General features: G+C 38.4%; 2 protein-coding genes across 5 annotated transcripts; one reads left to right on the top strand and one right to left on the bottom strand.

Moving 5' to 3' along the window:
- Window positions 1–8,270: 8,270 nt before the first annotated feature.
- On the top strand, window positions 8,271–14,449 carry ccdc97 (coiled-coil domain containing 97). 2 transcript variants are annotated; one of them, XM_085157139.1, is made up of 7 exons: window positions 8,271–8,696; window positions 8,810–8,986; window positions 9,923–10,082; window positions 10,277–10,365; window positions 10,454–10,650; window positions 10,784–10,900; window positions 12,901–14,449. In XM_085157139.1, the coding sequence occupies exons 1-7, from the start codon at window positions 8,541–8,543 to the stop codon at window positions 13,022–13,024; spliced, it is 1,020 nt and encodes a 339-aa protein (XP_085013265.1). In that variant the 5' UTR covers window positions 8,271–8,540; the 3' UTR covers window positions 13,025–14,449. The 2 variants fall into 2 exon arrangements, with proteins under 2 accessions (XP_085013265.1, XP_085013264.1); XM_085157138.1 differs by having other exon boundaries at window positions 8,275–8,696; window positions 10,454–10,646; window positions 10,777–10,900.
- Window positions 13,960–21,539, bottom strand: LOC146520415 (uncharacterized). Of its 3 annotated transcripts, XM_085157133.1 has the most exons (13): window positions 21,244–21,539; window positions 18,391–18,565; window positions 18,188–18,250; window positions 17,522–17,655; window positions 17,388–17,441; window positions 17,235–17,283; window positions 16,885–16,982; window positions 16,051–16,297; window positions 15,805–15,957; window positions 14,848–15,099; window positions 14,574–14,750; window positions 14,323–14,428; window positions 13,960–14,161 (listed from the first exon to the last, which is right to left on the bottom strand). In XM_085157133.1, the coding sequence occupies exons 2-13, from the start codon at window positions 18,533–18,535 to the stop codon at window positions 13,960–13,962; spliced, it is 1,680 nt and encodes a 559-aa protein (XP_085013259.1). In that variant the 5' UTR covers window positions 18,536–18,565; window positions 21,244–21,539. The 3 variants fall into 3 exon arrangements, with proteins under 3 accessions (XP_085013259.1, XP_085013261.1, XP_085013258.1); XM_085157135.1 differs by having other exon boundaries at window positions 14,574–14,747; window positions 18,391–21,539; XM_085157132.1 differs by having other exon boundaries at window positions 18,391–21,539.
- Between the last annotated feature and the right edge of the window lie 17 nt (window positions 21,540–21,556).

Below are 21,556 nucleotides of genomic sequence, written 5' to 3' on the forward strand. Positions count from 1 at the left end.
TTGAGAGATTTATCTGCAATGCACATGTGCAACAACCAGAAATAGCTGCTGTCCTCTCAGCTTGACAAGCTTGAACTTTCAAATTGATAAACTTGTGCGTACTTTCAACAACAAAGATCTGTATGCACTTGCCTGCCTGTATCCCAAGCTATTTGGGTTTTAGTCTATTATTTTAATCACTTCTTTCCCATGCTGTCAAAATCAATTCTTCTTCTTCAGCTCTTCCCCATCTCCACTGCGTCAATCAGAGATCAATCTTCCACTTGTTCCATTTCTACTACCACAAGCATCTAGACTGCACAGGTCTTCTCCCGCTTCCTCCTCTGCTCTGCTCTGCTACCTCAGCATAGAGTCCAGTTGCCAAATAGGATATAATTATATTAATATAATATGATAAAAGCTTTGTACTTCAATAAATCTAGTCAATGTTTTCCAATGAATTTCTCCTTATTGAAATTTCTGGTTTGGATTTCACTGGACAAGCACTGCTTGCCCTGTTGGACCACTACTGCAAAAAGAAAATGGCGCATCAAAGTAGGTTAAAGTACATTGTAATTGTTTCCAATATTGCTGCCAAAATATGCCAAAAAATGCTAGTTTCTAGTGGATTTTTTTTAAACCAATTTTGTATTTCCATCTAGCGAACTGAAGGGTCTTCAGTTGTGGTTTTGACATTCAGCAGGAGAGTGTAGTGGTACACTCCTCTTGGTAAATACGTAGCTGTGTATCTCTTTCCCAAGATGATCTGTTTTCTCCCAGTGCTTAATTAAAGTGTATACAGTATACTTGCCTGCAGCCGTTCATGTTGCCTTTATCCCTTTCCTTCAGTGCGACTGTCTTCTCCTCTCTGTGCCTGCTTGTCAGTATAAAACACCTGTTCCCTTCCACTGACAGTTCCATTCATCTCCATTATTAACGCCCTGTCCCAGGTGACATCAACTAATATGACATGACATTAAAAGAGAGCCCTTTCAAGGTGAAAAAAACTAAGCGCTCTATTCTCATCTGTCAGTTAGCATTACAAGGAGCCGATGGTACTTGTCATGTTTGCATTATGTAAAATATATATATATATATATATATATATATATATATATATATATATATATATATATATATATATATATATATATATATATTATTGCATGTGCTCCAAAAACAACGAGCAAGCTGAAGATGAAAACACATGATAAAGCATGTGGATTTGTAAATGATAAGATCATAACTAGTGAGAATCTGCATATTTGTGTTAAACATGCAGGATGACTCCCAAGTGTGTTCTTGATACTGAGGGTGTTATTATGCGAGAAGTGTTGTCCTCAGGCAAAGAACTCCTCAGTGTGACAGGAGAGGGGAAAATGAATCAAGACTCTCATCCACCATTACTTCAGATAAGGCTCCAACCAAAATGCTGCCAGGGCTAATCCTGCTCTGCTGCATGTGCTTGTGTGTTTTGTGTGTGCAATTGTTTCCTGTCATAAAGAGTCTATCTACATGCACAAACTGTTTAACTCTGCTCGACACTAATGTATCTGTATAAGCAATGTAAGTGCAAGATTAAGACTTATTATTAAGACTAAATATGTTTACATTGCTTTATATCTGAGTCAAACTTTTTAAAGTGCGTGTCCTGATATCAGTTGTAAACACTGAGATGAAGAGAATTGTGAATCTCCCACACAGAGGACTATCTCTTGTTGTTCCAGATAATTGCAGATGATAATCTGTGGATCAAAAAACATTAATAAACATAACAGATCTCAGAGTAGTTCTTGAAGAAGTCATAGTTCTTGACCATTGGAACAAAGGAACAACCAGGATGAATGTTTTAGTGACAGATTTTCAAATCACCATTGGGCCTCATAGAGGTAAGAGTGGTATTTGAGGGTGCCTGGGTGATTTGAAGAATAAGGTTTGGCGAAAAGTATCAACAATTGGCCAAATTAAAGAGAATAAAGCTTCAGCAAAAAGTATAAAAGTATATAGAACAAGTTTGTTCTATAATTGTTTGACTGACCTCAGTTTGTGGCCTCACTGGGGTTGTCATAAAGGTCACACTTCTCCAGTTCATTCATCTATTGCCAGGGAAGCATGACTGTCTATTATCCAATAATGTCTCATTTGTGATCTGTATGTCAGACAGCTATTATTAATCATTTAGTTTTTTCTACTCTACATTTAACCTAATTTTTTCTATAATAGCTTATAATGAGCTTTATGAAACCCACAAGCTGAAATGTATTATATACATGTTAAAATTGCCACTGAAGATTGCACCTCTTTAGATTTTAGTCGATACTCCAAGAACTTTGTAGTTGAAGTTGTGCCAGAAATCTCCCAAATCTCAAAATTGATCAGACATTGATATATTGTGCTGGCCTCTTCCGGGGCGCGGGGGGCCCTCGGGCCTCCGGCCTCTGTGCCTGTGGCTCGGTTCACTCTGGCACAGCTGGCTGCCAGCGGAGCCGGCGGGCACGCCGGTGCAGCCCCCTCTAGCTTCTGCTCGGTGGCTACTGGGTGACCCCTCGTCTGGGGATCCTCAGCCCTTCCCATGAGGGTGGCACGGATGCCCCTCCAGTGGTCCTCCTTGGGCTCTCGCACTCTGGGGCCTCTGGATGTCTGGGGCCTGGATCTCCTCCATGCCTGCTTCATGCTCTGGGGGACAGGGCTATGGCTCTCTACATCCTCTTGCAGACCATTACATGGGGAAACCATTTGAATACAAGCGCGCTGATCCACACAGGTGTGCACACGGGTGTTCACTGTTCGTAGACTTAAATCACACCTTTTTTGGCTGCTACTTCAAAGCACATTGTGCGCTGTCTGTCCTGCATGCTGCACAACAACATTCAATATTTAGTATTTACTGCTGTTTACACTTAGCTAGATTAATGCGATGGTGTTGTGTTTAGTATGTTGCTTTGTGTTTTTTTCTCTCAACAGGTGATCCAGGAGATTTTTTTTCCCCCCTTTCTCACTGTCCCTCTCCCCTTCTGTTTTTCTTTTCCTTCCTCTTTCTTTCTCCCTTTCCTATCCCTCACTCATGTCTGTCCCGTCTGTAACAACTGAAAATAAAATAAAATAAATAATAAAAACAAAGGTCGATCAAATGGACCAATACGGCAATGCCACGATGATCCATTTGGCAAAATAAATCCACTGGGTATCCTTGTTGGTCTTCAGACAACAATTCTGACGGCTAAAGAACCAAATGGGACAGGCAAAAAAAAAAGAAAAAAAAAGATATATTGTGCTGGCGAAGATTCTCAATATGTCGTAAATGTATTGCTGTGGGGATCTGAAAGTATATTTGGTAAGTGCTGTATAACAAAGCACTATTATGGAAGTCTCCGTTCTGGTGCTGCTTTACAGCGTTTGACAGGAACAAAACATTAGCTCACTCAGCTAAAAAGCTTTGAGCTGTTACCTTCATCCTTGTGCCAACTCAGCCAGCATAATAACATGGGAGATATCTGTCTGAAGGACTGCTGTGAAGGACAGTAATGAAACTCCATGCTGAAATACAGTTCTATGCATCACTGTTGAGTCATGTCTGATTTTTTATATTTAGCTGGGAAAATGGGAAATAGGTGAAGGTGAATTATTGAAAACTATGCAAACACATATGGAAATACAGTACACAAGGCAAAAACATTGCTGTACAATTCTAATAAGCTCTTCAATAATTGGTTTGACCACCTTTATTCTTCAGCATTGCCTGAACTCTCTTTGGCAGCTTTCTTATAATTTCTTAAAGTAGTGTTCAGGAATAGCTCTCCAGACCTGGTGAAGGACATTCAAAGCTCTTCTTTAGATGTTGGCTGCCTTTGTTCTGTTGTCTTTCAAGATGATCCCACACTGCTTCAAAAATGTTGCTCTTAGGAGGCCAGATGATGACCTCACTATTGTCATGGGTGGTCAAACTTTGTGTCGAGGAACAGACAATAGTGTTCCATTGTGTGTTTTTCTATCCAGGTATCCATTTCGAGGGGGTTTGGAATCATTGTCATGATGAAAAATGACGGTGTTGCCATCAGATGCTTTCCGGATAGTATTGCACGGTGAATCTAAATCAGATGGTACTTTTGGTTGAAATGCAGCCCCAAACCATGACAAAGCCTCCACTGCCTTTTAAAGATGGTTTTCGATGCTTATTGTTTTACCTCTCTGCTGATCTCTGTTGTAGATACTGACAAATATTTGAAACAAATATTAGAAATTTTGATTCATCACTCCATCTGACCTGTTGCCACTGATTTCCAGTTCTTCTCTAATGTGGCATGCCTCAGCCTTTCCTCTCTGCTTCCCTTCCATAATAATGGCTTCTTGACAGCCAACCTTCTACTGAGACCATTTCTGGTGAGGCTTTAGTGAACGGTAGGTGTATCAGTAGAGCATTCAGATGCATCTGTCAGGTCCTGTGTCAGATTTCTTCCTCTTCGTGACTTTCAGATGTTGTTCATCACCTACAGATAGTTTTCCTTTAGGGCTGCTCCTCCTTCGTTTTCCCTCCACTTGTCCAGTTTCCTCAAAATTTTTAAGGACAAACTGTGCATCATGTTGAGATGCTTATGCTTATAGCACTTTGGGAATTACCTTGTTGGTGGAAAAATAGCAACAAGGTAATTGCCTGTCAAACTGTCTTATCTTTTGCATTTTTTATAGATTAAACTAAAGAAACTGCAACAAATGATCTTCTTGTTCAACAGGCTGCTAAATACAAAGTACCTAAGGATACAATTTGAAACTGGCGCTTTGCTACATTTAAACACAACCGTGGATCATCTGTTGGGTTAGAGGCCTATTTTATGCTTCCTTGAAAATGGTCAGGCACCAAGGCTGGTCTTAAAATGGATGAAAGAAGCAGCCAACAGAAGATCTTTAAAAAGCCCGGAGAACTATACAGAGCGCTTTGAAAAAGCACGAGAAAGTCTGGCTGCTTGGAAGCAAAATATAAAGAAATGAGGGGAGCTCATAACTTGCACACAGTACTGTGTGCATCACCTCTAAAGGCAAATGTAAAGGCGTACATAAAAGGATTTTAGCTGGCACGTGCAATGAAAAATACATTTCTCTTAACAAAAAGTTGAGGAAACAGTCACAACTCCACTGACCTTTAAAATCTGCAATAACTTGTTATTGGGCCCTGCACACATGGAAGCAAACTGTGATAACCTTTTTCATTAGATGGTTCAAAGGTATCATTTAACATTGTGACATACTCAGAAGTTCATTTTAGATACGTTTTTGGTCACCTGGTGATATTTCCTTTCTTTCTGGCCTGTTTTTTCACCCAACCCTTCAGCTGCTCAGTGCTCTGTTATGTTTACCATAGCCTCAGATGACTGTTTCCGCATGCTGAGCAGCATTGCAGCCCCAAGGCGCTTTATGTTATAAGGTAAAGATCATAAAATAACAAAGCGGCAGTCCAAACAAGTAATAAATAAACCAAACGCTGCTTACAACCAGCGCAGTTGTAATTACTGGGCCACCTTCTCCCCTCTGCTCTCCGTCACTGTCAAACACAACGTGTTCATCAATATCTAAAATGACTCTCTGCTGTGTCACAAAGAGGAAATAATAAGTCCAGATGTCAAAAGTCATTGCCTAGAAGCGGTCGCAGTAATCTAATGAGTCATCTTGTGCGTTCATTTAGAAGCTGACTCAATACTACTGACAGACCTCGAATGAATACAGGAAATTAAAGGCTGCAGTACACAAAAGAATATGTATCCAGGTAGCTAGTCGATGGATGCTGTTTATTTATTTCAAGTCCAATATTTCATCATCATGTCACACAAACTCTTTAAATGGATTAAAAAATAAAACCAGGTCTAGTCTATTTTATCTTTGAAACCTAAACTATACTACGCACATAAATCAACCTCTTCTATATTTTCATCATCCAGACTGCTGCTCTTCCCCCTGGTGGTACTGTTATGTTATTATGACTGTACCATAATCACTTCTGCCTTCTATTTATTTCTGCTTTCCAAATAAAGACTCCATTGTCTCCTGTAACAAAGTAACTGAGCAATTACATTTTTAATTAGCTGTTGACTCAGTGGTATCCATTTTTGGCACGTTTACCTGTAACTCTCTTTCTCTCCCTTTGGGCCCCCCTGAGAAATAATTGACTGCAAAACCAAAATACAGTTATTAACTATTGATTCACGTGTCAGTCAACCTGAAGTCTGCATGGAAAGCAAACAGAATGAATTAGAGACTCAGGGTTTTGTTTGCAAACTATTCACAATAATGGGACCTTGCTTTGACAGCTCAGAAAGATGCACAAAGTTTTGTCACAGTGAAAACTGCACTTTGGGTTCTGAACATTTTATGCTCACCGGTTTGCTTTCCATATTTTAGTCAGCACATAATTTTTTGTGATTTGTTTTTTAAGGTTGTGTGGATGGTCTATTTCACCTCATTTCTTTCACTTTTCTCTAACATACCAGTCTAATGTATAACGCATGGAGCTATAGTGCTGTAAATACAGATCGATATAATGAAATACTTTTGATAAAAGTCATAAAATTAGTTGCTCTTTTCTTGGCCCCTAAGTTTAACCCTTTTCCTCTGTCAACACTCAGCCCTCATATCTCCCCCACGCCTCCTCTGATATTACATCTCTCTTTCCTCTAAACTCCTTTACTCTCTGCCATGGGTTTAAATAGCAGGACCAGCTGGCCACATCAATATACGCAGGACCTCTTTATCACAGGTGCTGGGATTACAGACACACACATACATGTGCTGTTATTTAGAGCTTTAAAAATGGGACTTGATGGAGAGTAACACTTGTCTGGAGAGAACAGATAGGACTGTGTTCATTAACCAGACACCATAGATTCGTATTTGTTTCTATCTTGCAGAAATGAGAGTTGTAGTACTTCTGCTGTCCAGCGGGTGGAGACATGCCATTTCGAAAAGGGGCCCGCAGCATACTCCTGTCTAAATAGTACAGTCATTTGAACAGCTGTGTCAGATTACTGTGAGCTCACTGTAACACCTCTGAAACACCAAAACAAGGCTAGAGAAGAAGATGATACTATGGGTTAAACATTATCCACGCTGATTCTTTTTCTTTAATCATCTCCCTCCTGTTCTCCTGCCATTGAAGTATGTGGTTGATCTGAAAACTGTATGCTAAAATATTTTGAAATCTGGTTGATGATAACCCTCTGATACTTTCCACTAAGTTTTATGCCCATGGCTCAAGAACTCCAGCACCACCAATGGGTTAAAGTTGGAGGTGCACTTTAAATCATACAACAGTTTATTTTAAATGAATTCCACAAGAAGTTTTAGCCAAACACAGAGAAAAACTCTGCAAGCATTATCTCATAGCATTCACCAATTAAAAAAAAGAAAGAATGTTCACTCTTAACCCAAATAGCAGCAGCAATCGACCTTGATTTTATTTTATTTTATTTTATTTTACTTAGTATTACTAGTTGGAGAAATGGCATAATACACATTTAGTGTTAAAGTAAATTAATATTTTGTTCCTCAGTTCTACCACAACAAGATGTACATCTACCAGCCCTCAGAGGTTGCAGCAAAGGTGAAACCATGAATCCATCCAACAGCTCTTAATAGTAAAATGCACTTATGCAAAAATACAACATAGTAATTTCAACCCTGACCACAAGACACATCATTTCCATTACAAGAGCAGCTTTTTTTTGTTTGTTTGTTTTCAAAGACTGGCCTTTAATGCCAAATCCTGCTGTACCTCCTCTTCTTTTTCTCCCTTCTTTGATTTTCATGCTTCACACCTGAAAGTCTGGAGAGTAAGAAGAGGCTCTTACTCTCCAGAGTGGCTCTCAGACAGAGACAGCTGTGACCTATCACTTATCTCTCTAAAGCTGAACAGTCCTTTATGTGCACACAGAAGCAGTTTATGGTATATTGTCTTGCTGAAGAGCACTTCAACCAAGACGAAGCCATAGACAGAGCCTCAAGGTGAAAACATTTCAACCTGACCTTGATAATATTTGGAAAAATACTGGTCATATCACCTAACATATTATTTGAGATCATAGATTTCATAGATTTAAAATAATAGACTATACAGTGATTAAACACCACAGTATGATAAGCAATAATTGATAAAAGAATAAAAAAGAAAGCTGAGGTGACCCATGTGCAATTTATGTTTAATATTTATTTCCAAAATATTTCTCTATCTTGGAAAAAATTATAAGCATTAAAGTCTGTCACAAGGTGGCGACAAAGACATCAAAGAAAAGGCTGTGGGGGAGGAACAATTCTTTCGGTTGCACAGAGAAAAGGGGACACACAAAAGTGACGGACCGTTATGGCGATGAAACGTTATACAAAATAAGTGAAAGGTAAAATAACACGCGAGGTTTCCATAAAAGAGATTTTCTCATCCAAGAGGTTTTACATTAAATTGTAAAAACTAATTGGTCGTTTAAAAGAAACAAACAGGGGAAGTTGGCAGTAGGCTGAGCTTTTCTTAGTGAACCATCGTTAGCTCCTGGGAAGACGGTGGCTAAGTGACACCGCGGTTAATGATGTGGGGAGAGATCGACCCTCCTGTTCAAACACAGCCAAGCTTGTGTGAGACTGAAGACGAGAGGAAAATAGAAGAGATAATACTGCCACGGAGACAGAGATGTGACTCCAGCAGCTCTGAAGACACCCAGCGGGTGGTGCAGGACATCCAGGTGAAGCAATCAGCGACAACAGCGTTTGTTTGTTTTTTCTTTTCAACCACAGTGTCAGGTGCGGTCTGCCATTATGACGCCTCGCCGATTTACTCTTTCTGCTCATCATACAGAATATAAACCTGAGTGAGTCCAGCTGTGTGAATGCAATGATGGAGGCCATAGCTGTGAGCGGCGTTCTGGTGAAGAGCCAGCAGATCGGAGAGGCTGAGCTGACCGTGCAGGAGCGCAGAGAGGAGCTGCTGCATCAGTACCGCAGCAGGCCGCTGGTGTTCCTGGAGAGGTACCATGTATGTGCCCACAGTTCAACGTGTGTGTGTGTGTGTGTGTTAGTGAAGGGCAACATCGCCCAATATAGATGCTTAGAGGCAACGACATTCATAAGTAAATGAAGGCAAACTTCTTTCCCGGTGACGTGCTGCCATTGATGGCACTCTTTATCACTTAATGTGTTACTCTGTTGGAACAAGGTGCCAGCATTGTAGTACAATAGTAGTGACTGAGCATGAATCAAATTTAAGCACAAAAGTAGCCTAGTTAGTGCTAGTGTCAGTAATTCCCACATCCCTTTTAGTGTTCCTGTCATATGGAGTGCAACCAGCAAGTGCTCAAATGACACAGTGGAGTCATTTGTTGACATTTGTGTTGCACATCATCAGCTGTTAGCATCTCCTCCTCCTTAGCCTGGCTGTACTTAGCTTTGTTTTTGCCTTAAAGAGTGAAAGAAGTGTGTCTTGTTTTCACTTTCAGTGGGAACAAATTCCTTGTATATTTTGCAGCTGATGGCTGTTGAGCTATATATTTTTTTAAGTACTAAATCTTCCTCTGAGCCCAACTGTAGAGGTGGGCCTATCGATCTAAATATCATTTTGATACCAGCGCTGGCATTGGTATTGGGTTGGTACTAGTGCGATGCGACTGATACTTCTGTCCTCTGAGTTTAGTTTGCAGAGCACTGAATTGTGTTGAATAAACTGTTATTATTGTTTAGAAATGAAAATATGTACTTCAAACATGCACTGTGACTGTGTGTTGACTGTTATGTCTACCTATAACACATTAAATAACAGAAGCTGACCCAAAAGTTCTTTACAGACAGGAACATTTACATTACAGGTCTGCAAAAAATCCAGTTTCAAAATACACTGTTAACTAAATATTGTAGTGTTGGTAAAGAAGTGAAGAATTCCATTATTATATTTTGTTTTTCATCTTACAATTTCTAGGCTTGCCTGAAGCCTCAGCATCTGTCAGCATTTGCACATGTCAGCTCAGACCCACGAGCACAGCACTACAGCAAGGTGATACAGAGACGGGCTGCAGGACGCACCGACAGGACCAGAGTCAGGAATCAGCGCTATGCTGCGCTCAGGGCTCTGCAGAAGGGTAGGGGCAGCAGCAGTTAATGATGTAATACACCCTTTTAAATTATGCCACCATGCAGCATTTGTGCAGATAGCTTTAGTCTTTGATAATGTCAACTGAAATACTTGCAGCCAACCCACCAACTTCTGTTTTTCTCTCTAACTCGCCATCGGCCTGGTTTTTTGTTTCTTTTTGTGCCATGCCTCCTCTTCTAGACGGCCAGTACTTCAGTGAAGAACAGATGCGAATGAGGGAGCCGCTGCTGTACGAACAGTATATCGGCCAGTACCTGACAGATGAAGAGGTGAGTTCTCTTTATCTTGCGTTTTATATGTGATTATGTTTTTGTATATTTCAGAGTATATTTCTAATTACCTTCATGAATGCTGCAGGTGCTACAGCGCTCCCAGGAGGCCATGCTGGATGGTGCACAGGGAGGACCCGGGGAGGCGGGGCAAGGTACAGGAGGACTCGCCAATCTGCTCCTCAACTCTTACCAGGAACGACTCATCCAAAATCGTCTGCAGGAGGAGCAGGAGAAGGAAGACGGCGCACTGGAGGAAGAAGAGGAGGACGACGACTACGGTCAGTCAGAGTTGGGGTTGAAGAAAAAACTTCACACTGAAGTTAAGCAAAGAAGAAAATTTAGGCTTTTTTCTTTTCTTCTTCTTTTCCCTCCATCTTTTCTTATTCTGCTTTGTGTTTCATGCTGTAGATGACAGAGACCAGCAGAAGGAATGGGAGCCGACGCCAGAGGAGAAGACTCTTCTCAGAGAGGAGTTCATCAGTCAGATGCACCAGCGTTTTCTGGATGGAAAAGACAAGGATTTCAACTATAGGTCAGTCACACAGCACACAGGAGCAGTTTAAAGGCTTCTTCATCGCGTTGTAGCCAACCTAAAGCTGCCTTTGACAGCTCAAGTTCCTCAGACTATTAGGCTACGTTCACACTGCAGGTCTTAATGCTCAATTCCGATTTTTTGATCAAATCCAATTTTTTTGTCTGCTTGTTCACACTACAAATAAATTGCGACAGCAAACGCGCTCTAGTGTGAACGCTCAAAGCGGCCCGCATGCGCAAAAGAAGACGTCACACACAACGCGCTCTGTTTAGACCCAGAGCAAACAGTATTGTTTGACTGATGGCCCTTAATATAAAGACTTCGGACTTTACGTTTCCCAATTTTTGCTTTAAGTTATTTTGTTATTTACATAATAATGTAAATAACCTAATAATTATCCTTATTGCTGTTTTAGAGGAGCGGTGCTTCAAAGGATAGTTGCAGATTTCTGTCAGAATCTGCAGATTATACAGTAGAAATAAAATGTTTACGTTGTCTTCCCAACAGTTTCACTAACATCTACACTGGATGGCCAGGAAGCGTTCGCGATGTCTTCTTAGGAGCTTCTCCGGAGCTGATAATTGGCGTCTGTCTTGTGTCAATGACGTAAAAGACGGATTTAATGCGACATGACCGTTCAAACAGCAGTCGCTTTCTAAAACATTGGATATGTATCGGATTCAGTACCACATGTACCATATGAAAGTGACCCAAATCGGATTTGAAAATATTGGATTTGTGCCGTTCACACTGTCATACCATGATCGGATATGGGTCGCATAGGGTCAAAAAAATTGGATTTGATGCGCTTTCACCTGCAGTGTGAACGTAGCCTTAGTGTATGTTTGTAGGTGTTTGTAATGTCCATCCATCCATTCGCTACCGCTTATCCTTTTCAGGGTCGCTGGAGCCTATCCCAGCTGTCATAGGGCGAGAGGCGGGGTACACCCTGGACAGGTCGCCAGTCTGTCGCAGGGCCAACACACAGGGACAGACAACCATTCGCACTCACATTCACTCGCACATTCACACCTAATGGCAATTTAGATTTTCCAATTAACCTATCCCCACAAGCTGCATGTCTTTGGACGGTGGGAGGAAGCCGGAGTACCCGGAGAGAACCCACGCAAACACGGGGAGAACATGCAAACTCCACACAGAAAGACCCCGGCCTGATGTTGGAATTGAACTCAGGACCTTCTTGCTGTGCGGCAACAGTGCTAACCACCGTGCTGCCTTGTTTGTAATGTAAGATTTTCAAATTAGTAAGCAGGCTTTTTGAGAATGTTGCTGAAAAAAATAACTAGTTTTGTTATTAAAGCTTTGAGATGATCATTCCTCATAGATTTATCAGTTCACAGAATAACAGAACTCAGTAATCTGCCAAAGTTATTTTTGCTAAAGCTCAGCGCAGTTTAAAGGCAGTTCATGAGGTACAGACAACCTGTATTTTATTCATTTGTGTCCTGGATCACAATTTTTCATCTGTCCGGACACATATACACAGATTTTTCTTTCCACAGTACTTTCCACATGTAAAATCATTTTATCAATACCAAATGCATTACATGGTTATGTGCAGGCACTAAAAACAACTTGGTTGGTGTAAGGAATTAAAAGCTGAAGGTTTAAGTTTAGAAAACGATCACGCTTTGGCCTAAAATTCAACGCTTACTAATTCTTTTGAATCTGTAGCTTTATGGTTACCATAGTGACATGCTTGCCACTTTGTCTGGGCATGTTGCGTGACACATGCTCAAAGTATGCTCCATACTGAAAATACATTACTAACAACTGAACTTTTTCACAACTGTTTTCTGTTTCATATTGAGACTGTGCTGTACAAGCTGTTGTGAAATTACACGTTAACACAAGTTAGTAAAGAGACTCCAGAGGAGGGGAAAAGTTACAAACTCTGAAGTTCAGTGGAAAATGACAAAAATCCTACACTGTGGGCTTTGAAAGTGACTTAAGGTGTTTATGTGTTTGTGTTACAGGGAGGTGGATGAGAATCCAGACTATGACAACTTGGACATTGTCAACAGAGATGCAGAGGATAAATATTTTGATGACGATGATGACGAAGAAGAGGAAGAGGAGGAAGAAAATATGACAGAATAGTGTCTGTGTTATTAATAAATGAATGAACTGTAAATATAAATGTACAAAAAGAGTTTCCATTCTATTTTTTAGTTTGACATCTGAACACAAACAAAAGATGTGATAAACATGTTTTTGGGTCTTTTGAAAATTTGTATAAATATGATTTTCTTGTTCAAAACTCAACAGAAACAAACAAGGCATTTTGCTGTGTTACTAATTATGACATCATTTCAGCATTAAATTTGTCTCAAAGCCCCACACGGGACGTGATCTGTGCGTATCAGGTGATTTGTCCACATGGATTTTAGGCTTTGTGAGTGAGCGAGAGAGCAATGGTACATGTAGTTTTAGACATTTGCACACGTAGTCGTAAAGCTGAACCTAATAAATTGTGTGTAAATAATCAGTATTTATTTAGGTTTAGATGTACGTGTGTCAGATTGCTTTGTATTTATGTGTGGATTGAAACATGAGTGAGTCTTCAAAAGTTACAAATCATCGTACACATTTAAAAATCCGGACTGAAAATGAGTGACAAAGCAGCCAATGATGGCTGGAGAACTTTTGCTCAAGGCCACTTCAAAAAATTCAAGGAATGTATTCTTCTAATTACAACGCAGTTCCCTACAATAATTATTACAGGTTGGGCAAAGTCCAAAGAAAACACAGTTTGATGACATCTGCACAATTTACAGATAAAAAGCATCAATGTTGTTTATTCAGAATTTCAAGAAGAAAATATCAGCTGTATGTGGAATTATTAAAACAAAGTAAAACACGGTGATCAGCAGTGTGAAAGGAAAACTGAGTATAGCAAAGACAAAGAACAGTTTTATGATTTTGTTGCTTTTCTCAAAAGTAACAATTAACCAAAGAAACCTCCAAATAACGCATGTCATTTGTGGACATACTGCAGCAATTTTTCAAATTCAGCTTTACAGAAGCATTAATCTTCATTTTTTAAGTTTTTTTATTATCAAAGTGTAACACTCTTCTTGTAATTTTAAGACCTTTAGTTGCATTTTTAGTTTCTCCCTCTTTAGTTGATCAAGATCCGTTGTATTCAAACCAGAGCTGACTGAGGGCCCAGGCGACAGAGCCTCTGACATGTGAGAGAAATTAATGCCGACAGAGGTTTGAGTTGCTTGAGATGAACTGTGGAAAAAATTAAACTTTTAAGAGGAATATTAGGAATGTTGGGCTTATTTCAAGTAGAACTGTTTTTGTAGAAATAAATGCAGTTAAAAAAAAAAACCTTTTAAGACTGTGAATAAATTAAAAATCTTTACCTAAATGATAGGACAGCTACATCTTACCTCCTCTCTGGCCTCATGGAGTGTAATTCAGCTAGATTGTGGCCAGAGCAGTGGACATCTTTATGTTCACACTCATCTGACGCAGCCAGAGGTTCACAGGAAGGACCTGTACATTTAGAAAACATATTGGGGAAAAAAGACCCGAAAAGATTAAAAATAATAAAGAATCAAATAAATACATAAAAAAATTTTCTCTTAAAAAAAAAGCTGAAAAAAATCATGCTAGTTATTTCAGTTTTTGAACAACTCACTCATTTCCTCTTCTGTTTTTTCCTCCACATTCTGCTGTTCGATTGGTGTGTTTCTTTCCACGTCTCTGGCTTTTACAGTGACTTCAGATTTTGGCATGTTAAGAGGATCTTCTCCTTTTGCTTCTTTCTCATTCCCACAGTTTGCTGACTGTGCATCTCCTCTGTCTGCTGAGCCTTCTTTACAAAAGACAAAATGTTACCAAAAAGTGAAATGAATACACACACAAAGAAAGTATTTACTATTTTCCATTAGGAGACTTGTGGGAAATATCACCTTTAATAACACACTTGTCAGTGTGGTTAGAGGCAACAGCAGGTACAGCTTCAGATTCCATTCCTCCCATTTCATCTTCCTCTTCTTCATTCCCAGCATCTTCTGAGTTTACAACCTCGTTTTCATGTCCAGACCCGACCTTCTCTTCAGCTCTCTGCTCTGTTTTCACTGCCAGCTGCCCTCTGCTTAGAAACTGGTCCTTATCTTCAACAATATCTCCCCCAGTTTCTTCTGCAGGCTGCATTTCTGCTTCTTGATAGGGATAACAATGCATTAGATTTATGTATGTACACTTTATAATTATTTGTAATTACTATTAGTAGAATCAAATAATTTCTCAAAATAGTTTTCAAGTTAGCAGCACTCAAACTGTGTGGTCTTCTGCTATTGCAGTTCATCTGTTTCACTGTTTGGTGTTCAGAGATGCTCTTGTGCATACCCTGATTGCAATTAGTCACTATTTGAGTTACTGTTGTCTTTCTATCAGCACAAAGCAATCTGGCCATTTTTCTTTGACCTCATTTTACACCAGAGAACTGCTGCTCACTTGATATTTTCTCTTTTTAGGACCATTCCCTGTAAACTCTACAGATGATTGTTTGGGAAAACCCGAGTAGCAGATTCTGAAATATTCAGACCGGTGGAACTGGCACCAACAGCCATGCCATGTTCAAATACACTTCCAGTTGTGGTCATGCACTGATTATGGCCATGAATGTACGGAAGAGGATTAGGACCACCGGAGGGGAAAAAAAAGTGGGCATGTCTTTTTTTCTTCTTTTCCAGAATTCTGAGAAAAAAGGTCGGAATTCTGACTTTAATCTCAGAATTCTGACTTTTTTCTCAGAATTCTGACTTTTTTCTCAGAAGAGATAGTAGAAATCTCTTCTAGAAAAACACTGAGAAAATAAGAAAGCCAAAACACATGCAACTGCTTTTGGTTTTTAAAGAACTCACTCAGTAGCACTTTTGGCACAGTTTGTATTGCCACATCTCTGGTATTTCCATTAACTTCAGATCTGGACATGTCAAGAGGATCTTCTCTGTTTTGTTCTTTCTCATTTCCACAGTGCGTTAAATGGCCATCTTCTCTGTCCTCCATCCCTGCATCTTTGCAAAAGTCAACATGTCAATTAATCAAATATATGAAAAAAATGCACAGTGGCTATTAAATATTTATTTAATGTTAAACTCTCTTAATACCAGAGTTTAAGGCACTGGATTCAGTTTTATTCACTATTTCCAAAGATGTGGAAGCTTCCTGTTCTTTTCTTTCACTGCTTTGTGGTAACTGGTCTTCACTGCCTTCCCCATTACTCCCATTGATGGATAGGTCATGTATGTGTGAGGGAGCAATGAGTGTCACTGCCGCAGTGGGTGTGTTAACTTTTGCTGAGCTGCTGCACTCTCCTGGACGGGCCATCCACTTGGAGTGACAAGCACCTGTTCCCTGAGGAAAAATTAAACATTTAAATTAGATTTACATTTACAACAACAGATATTCATTTTTAAATTACACAGGTCTACAACCAAAAAACTGCATAAGATTTTTTGACTGTTTCTTATAGATTTACATTTATATATGTGTGTATATATATATATATATATATATATATATATATATATATATATATATATATAGATAGATAGATAGATAGATAGATAGATAGATAGATAGATAGATAGATAGATAGATATTTTCTGTCACGTTAATCGTGATGATCCACATTAACACTGACATAAAATTTCCAAGTTTCAGCAATTAATGCATTATTTTTTATGGTTGTATTGGTGATATCAAGTTTAAATTATAGGCAAAAAGGAAATGAAACTTTGATGGAATTAAAATAGTTACTCGTAGAGTAACCAGTGATTTGTAGTATTGCATTTTACATTGAAATTCTGACCTGATGATATGGCCTGATTAAAAAATAAGGGTAATCTTATGTCATTAACATTCACATGAGGACCAAAAATACCAGACAGTAAAGTGTATTAAAATAAAATAAAATAAAATAAAGATATATATATATTTACCTGTCTTCCATCAAAACATCTCTTGAGAATAATTCTTAGTTCTTTCCCCCTGAATGGATGTTTCGCTACTGTTGAAATTGTATGTTTTGTTGTCCTCTCTGAAAAGAGAAGAGTGATTTTCATACACAGACACTTTTTGTTAGGATAGTTACATGCCAATAGTAAATAACATCATTTAATAAATAACACTCTTGTCAGTATGTTTAGGAGCAACAGCAGACACAGTCTCATCTTCTATTTCTCCCTCTGCCTGTTTCTCTTCATCTTCTTCACTGCCAACATTTTCAGCTTCTACTCTCTCTGCTCTGTTTCCACGAGCATTTCCTCACTGTTTGAAAGCTGGTCTTTACCTTCAGCATTATCATCTTCAGTTTCTTCAGAGCCGGATGATCGTATTTCCTTTTGATTCAAGGTTCAAGAAAAATGACCTTTAATTATCATTCTCAGTGTTGTTTTAATTCATTTTTGAAAATCAGAATTACAATACTCTCATGCTCAGTTACCTTTCTAGTCTTGGATCTTCCTTTTCTGTATCCCTCGGTTTTTAGGTAACCTTCCTGTGAAAAGTTAGTTTGACAGTTTATTTAGTGAAATCTGATTTTCTTTGATTAATAGAAATGCAAAGAAAAAAAAGTACCTTAATCCAATACTCCAGAGGTTGATCATCATAGAAAATAGTTGCTTTCCATTTTTTACACGATCCTTTCTCTGCAAGTATCTCAAATCTAGGGGGCTTATACCATTTGCCTTCATACTTAATACATGCCTCACCTAAATTGATCATCCAAACACACAGGAAAATTGAAATGACAGTAGAAAAGAACACTGAAAAATAAAGCTAACTTTTGACAAGTTAACATTTGATCCTCTTTAAAACAGTGCACATTGTTTAAAATTGTATATTTGAACCACAAAAGGAAAATGCTTTATCTTTATTTTTTTCTTAATTCTTAAAGATGTTCAAAACATTCGCACCTGATCTGCAATCCAATCCAAGGTTTAGAGATTTTTTTTTTAGTGTAGGTTTGTATTTACTTTTCCCAAATGATTGATGGAGAGCAATAATGTTTCCCAGCTTTCATGAGATGGGGGGAAGGCAATTCAGAATCACCAGTGCATAATCTATCATGCATTCATTCAGCTGGAGAGAAACTGATGACTACAGATCATTGAAGTCAAGTTCCATTTTTTTATATACATGATTTTTATTTGTGGGCACAGTTTCAAAGAGTATAAAGTGTTTTCTTGTTTAATGGTTTCCATAAAATGTGCTTATGCTTCTCAGATAATTGTATTTGCTTACTTTGTTCCAGCTTCTCACAGTCAAGGATGCCCTCTGTGGTTCCACAGATTACAGGCAAAAACTCTAAATTACAACAACAACAACAACAACAATAATAATTTCCCTATAATAAAATAATATGAATGTATTTTCCTGCCATACAATTAGAGAAACATATTCAAAAATCTAAAAAGATATTCAGTGCTGGGTGACTAAGGACTTACGTTTTCCTTCTGTCTTCCAGGTTTTATGATCTTCCTCCTTCTTCTTGTCTTCATCATCAGAAGGTTCATCATATTCAGCGTTCCATCTTTTCCTTAATCTACAGTCTTCTTGGTCTTCCTCTTCCACAGATCTTTTCCTCTCCATTTATTTTTCAAAACTGAAAATATACTCTTCCTAAACAGATTTCAGGGTAATCATTGATTACTTTCCACCCCAAACAACATTTCTGAGCCCTTACCCGAGTGACACGATCATAAAAAGAAATAGCACAACTGAATGTTGAATTCTTTGTTCGTCTTTTGTTGTGGGAGAGAAGAAAAATGTTTGCTGACCACCGCACAGATCTCGAGTTCAGCTCATACCGATACTAATAGTTTGGTCCTGAAAACAGTTCTCAGTATTAACATTTTGAGGTTTTGTCATTGTGGTCTGACGACAAAGTTTTCATGTCTTGTTTTATTTCAGTTTAGACTTCATTTGACAAAACTCATTGTAACTTTCAAATCAGTCAATTAATCAGATAGATGTCAGATAGATATGTCTTCTGGTTTTCAAAAAGATGCACAACACCATTGACTTTTTAAAATATTTTGTAAATTTTATATATATTAAAATGTAATCTTACATTACTTTTTTAACATATCTGACTATATTTGAATTCCTTAGTGCAATATAATTGTGAATTAACTTAAAGAACACATCAGCTTGGATTAGCTGCTTTTTCAGTTGTTTTCAGTGCCATCCTTGTGCCTGAATATTTCAGAGGAATATTTTTTTTAGATTGTTAGGCCCCTTAACACTGACCTATGAATCATTCAAGCATTAAAAACACCTAACCCAACTCGAGGGACTTATATATACAGTGTTGTCTAAATAACACTGTATATATAATAGTGATGGGATTTCCGGCTCTTTTTAGAGAACCGGCTCTTTTGGTTCGGCTCACTAAAAAGAGCCGGCTCTTTCGGCTCCGAACCGGCTCTTCGGGTTGTTTTGTTGCTTCAATTAATTTATTATTAACAATAATATAAAATTATGCACAAAAGGAATTACTAATGTTAAAAAACAGTGGTTTTATTTATATATGTTTATATATAAATATATGCGGTGGCCCCTAGAGACAAAACACGTACAAACTCCAAAACACATTTCTAGCATGAACTGAACTTCCAAAACAGAGCTACTAGATCACTTAAATTACACAATTGAAAGCATGAAAGCATATGTGTATTGTTTGTGTATTTATACACAAGCATTCATATATAGTCAAATAATAAAAAAATTAATAAATGTTCATTTACCTGTTATTACCACACACCAAATCTGGTCGTTGGTACTTGCTGGCTTGTGTAGCTACTAGGTAACAAAGGTTCAACACTGCCCCTAGCATCCTGGAGCACTTCTGTTGTCTTTTGTACGTGTTTTGGAGTTTGTACGTGTTTTTTACGTGTTTTGGAGTTTGTACATGCTTCAGGGTTCGTACGTGATTTGAAGTTTGTATGTGCTTTGTCTTTAGGGGCCACCGTAAATATACTTTTATTTATTCACTCCACATAAAATGTAATAAATAAATCATATAATACAAAAATCAACTATTCACATTTCAACTTTTAACTATTTAAATTTTCAGCTTTTTCCTTTTACAAATTTAAAGTGAAACAACACAAAACACTGCAAACCACAACACAATTAAATATAAATTATAATATGAAAACAAAAAGAACATGCATATTCTCTGTCATGAATAAACTTTCTGAATCCTTTATCATCTGCAACTGAAAATAGTTGTGGATGATTACTATACCTTTCTAATGTGATGTTGTTGTCCCTGGCTCTCTTTCTCTGTCTCTCACTCCAGCTCTGTTCCTGTGCTATTGAGTGTAACTACCTTCCCCCCTTCTTCCCAGCTTAAAGCACAAGGCTCGCATGCTGAGTGAAGCGAAAAAAAAGTGCGAGAGAGAGGGTGAGAGAAAGAAAAAAAGATAAGGAGCCGGCTCCCGTCGTTCACGTCAAAGATCCGGCTCTAAGAGCCATTTCGTTCGCGACCGACCCATCACTAATATATAACAAATAACTTAGCAAGGAACCAGTATTAAATTGTATCTTTAGGTACTTTGTTACTAGCAGCCTGTCACAAAAACATACAATTTCTTCCAATTTCTTTAGTTGAATCTCTGAAAAATGCCACAGATAACACAGTTTGACAGGAATTTTCTTTTTTATTGTAAACCAACTGATGTCCAAAGAGCTATTAGCTGAAAACTTGACATATCTCCGCATGACGTGTCCTGGCTCAAGACTTTTGCACAACACTGGAACTCTCCTTTATTTATTTCACATTTTGTCATTATGGCTGGACAAATTTGTATGAAAATGTTGTTTTTGTTTTGTCTAACTTCTTTAGAACAGTTATATCCATCTGTCACAGACATGATTGATATATTACTCGCAATGTTTCAAAGTCAAAGCACACCTCTTGTTTTTCTCTTGCAAATTTAAATCTGAAGACCTGACACGAACTGCCACACTAAACACTTTACATCTACTTTAATGTAAATACAATAAAAGTAAAAAGTGAAATACACTATAGGGACAAAAGTTCTAGTCCACTTACTCCTTATTCCTACAGGAGCTGCTCATGACATAGAAACCCACGTCAACAGTTTTATCAAGATGTTAATACCAGAGGATGCTTACTCTATTACTGATAAGCAAAATTTGGCCACTTTTACGCACTATGCACCTCGGCGACTCCACTCCGTGCGACACTTTGTGGCCATGTATAAAACCCCACTTGTTTAAAAAAAACAAACAAACAAACAGAGATGTGAAACTCCAGAATAGGGACTTACCACTGTTGCCGACTAGACAGCAAATGATGTCCCACGCAGGAAAGTAAAACTTTACTTTTCAGTTACACTGAAAAAAAAACCCCACCCCCAGTTATTAAGTGTGTGCCCAAACACTGACTTCCGGCAATGACGGCAGGTTTTACAGGTAATACGATTCAGACTGACATTTACAGTCGCTATTTATATATGGAGAGAAACCTCGAAACGGTTGCAAGTGCACGTACGATATGATTTACAAATGTGTATAATTTTGAGACGCATTTCACACTTCCCGCTTCACCGACATCCGCAAACTTAAGATGCGTTCATGTCC

This window comes from Neolamprologus multifasciatus, chromosome 4, assembly GCF_963576455.1.
Source record: "Neolamprologus multifasciatus chromosome 4, fNeoMul1.2, whole genome shotgun sequence".
NCBI lineage: Eukaryota > Metazoa > Chordata > Actinopteri > Cichliformes > Cichlidae > Neolamprologus > Neolamprologus multifasciatus.

Bases quoted from the DNA above. Each gene is read 5' to 3' on its own strand.
- ccdc97 (XM_085157138.1), top strand. From the start codon at position 8,541: ATGATGTGGGGAGAGATCGACCCTCCTGTTCAAACACAGCCAAGCTTG. The intron at 8,987-9,922 runs GTATGTGCCCAC...TACAATTTCTAG, and splicing joins TGTTCCTGGAGAGGTACCAT to GCTTGCCTGAAGCCTCAGCA. The intron at 10,901-12,900 runs GTCAGTCACACA...TTTGTGTTACAG, and splicing joins GACAAGGATTTCAACTATAG to GGAGGTGGATGAGAATCCAG.
- LOC146520415 (XM_085157133.1), bottom strand. From the start codon at position 18,535: ATGGAGAGGAAAAGATCTGTGGAAGAGGAAGACCAAGAAGACTGTAGA. The intron at 14,751-14,847 runs GTGATATTTCCC...TCTTTTGTAAAG, and splicing joins TGACAAGTGTGTTATTAAAG to AAGGCTCAGCAGACAGAGGA. The intron at 14,429-14,573 runs GTGAGTTGTTCA...CTAAATGTACAG, and splicing joins AAAAACAGAAGAGGAAATGA to GTCCTTCCTGTGAACCTCTG.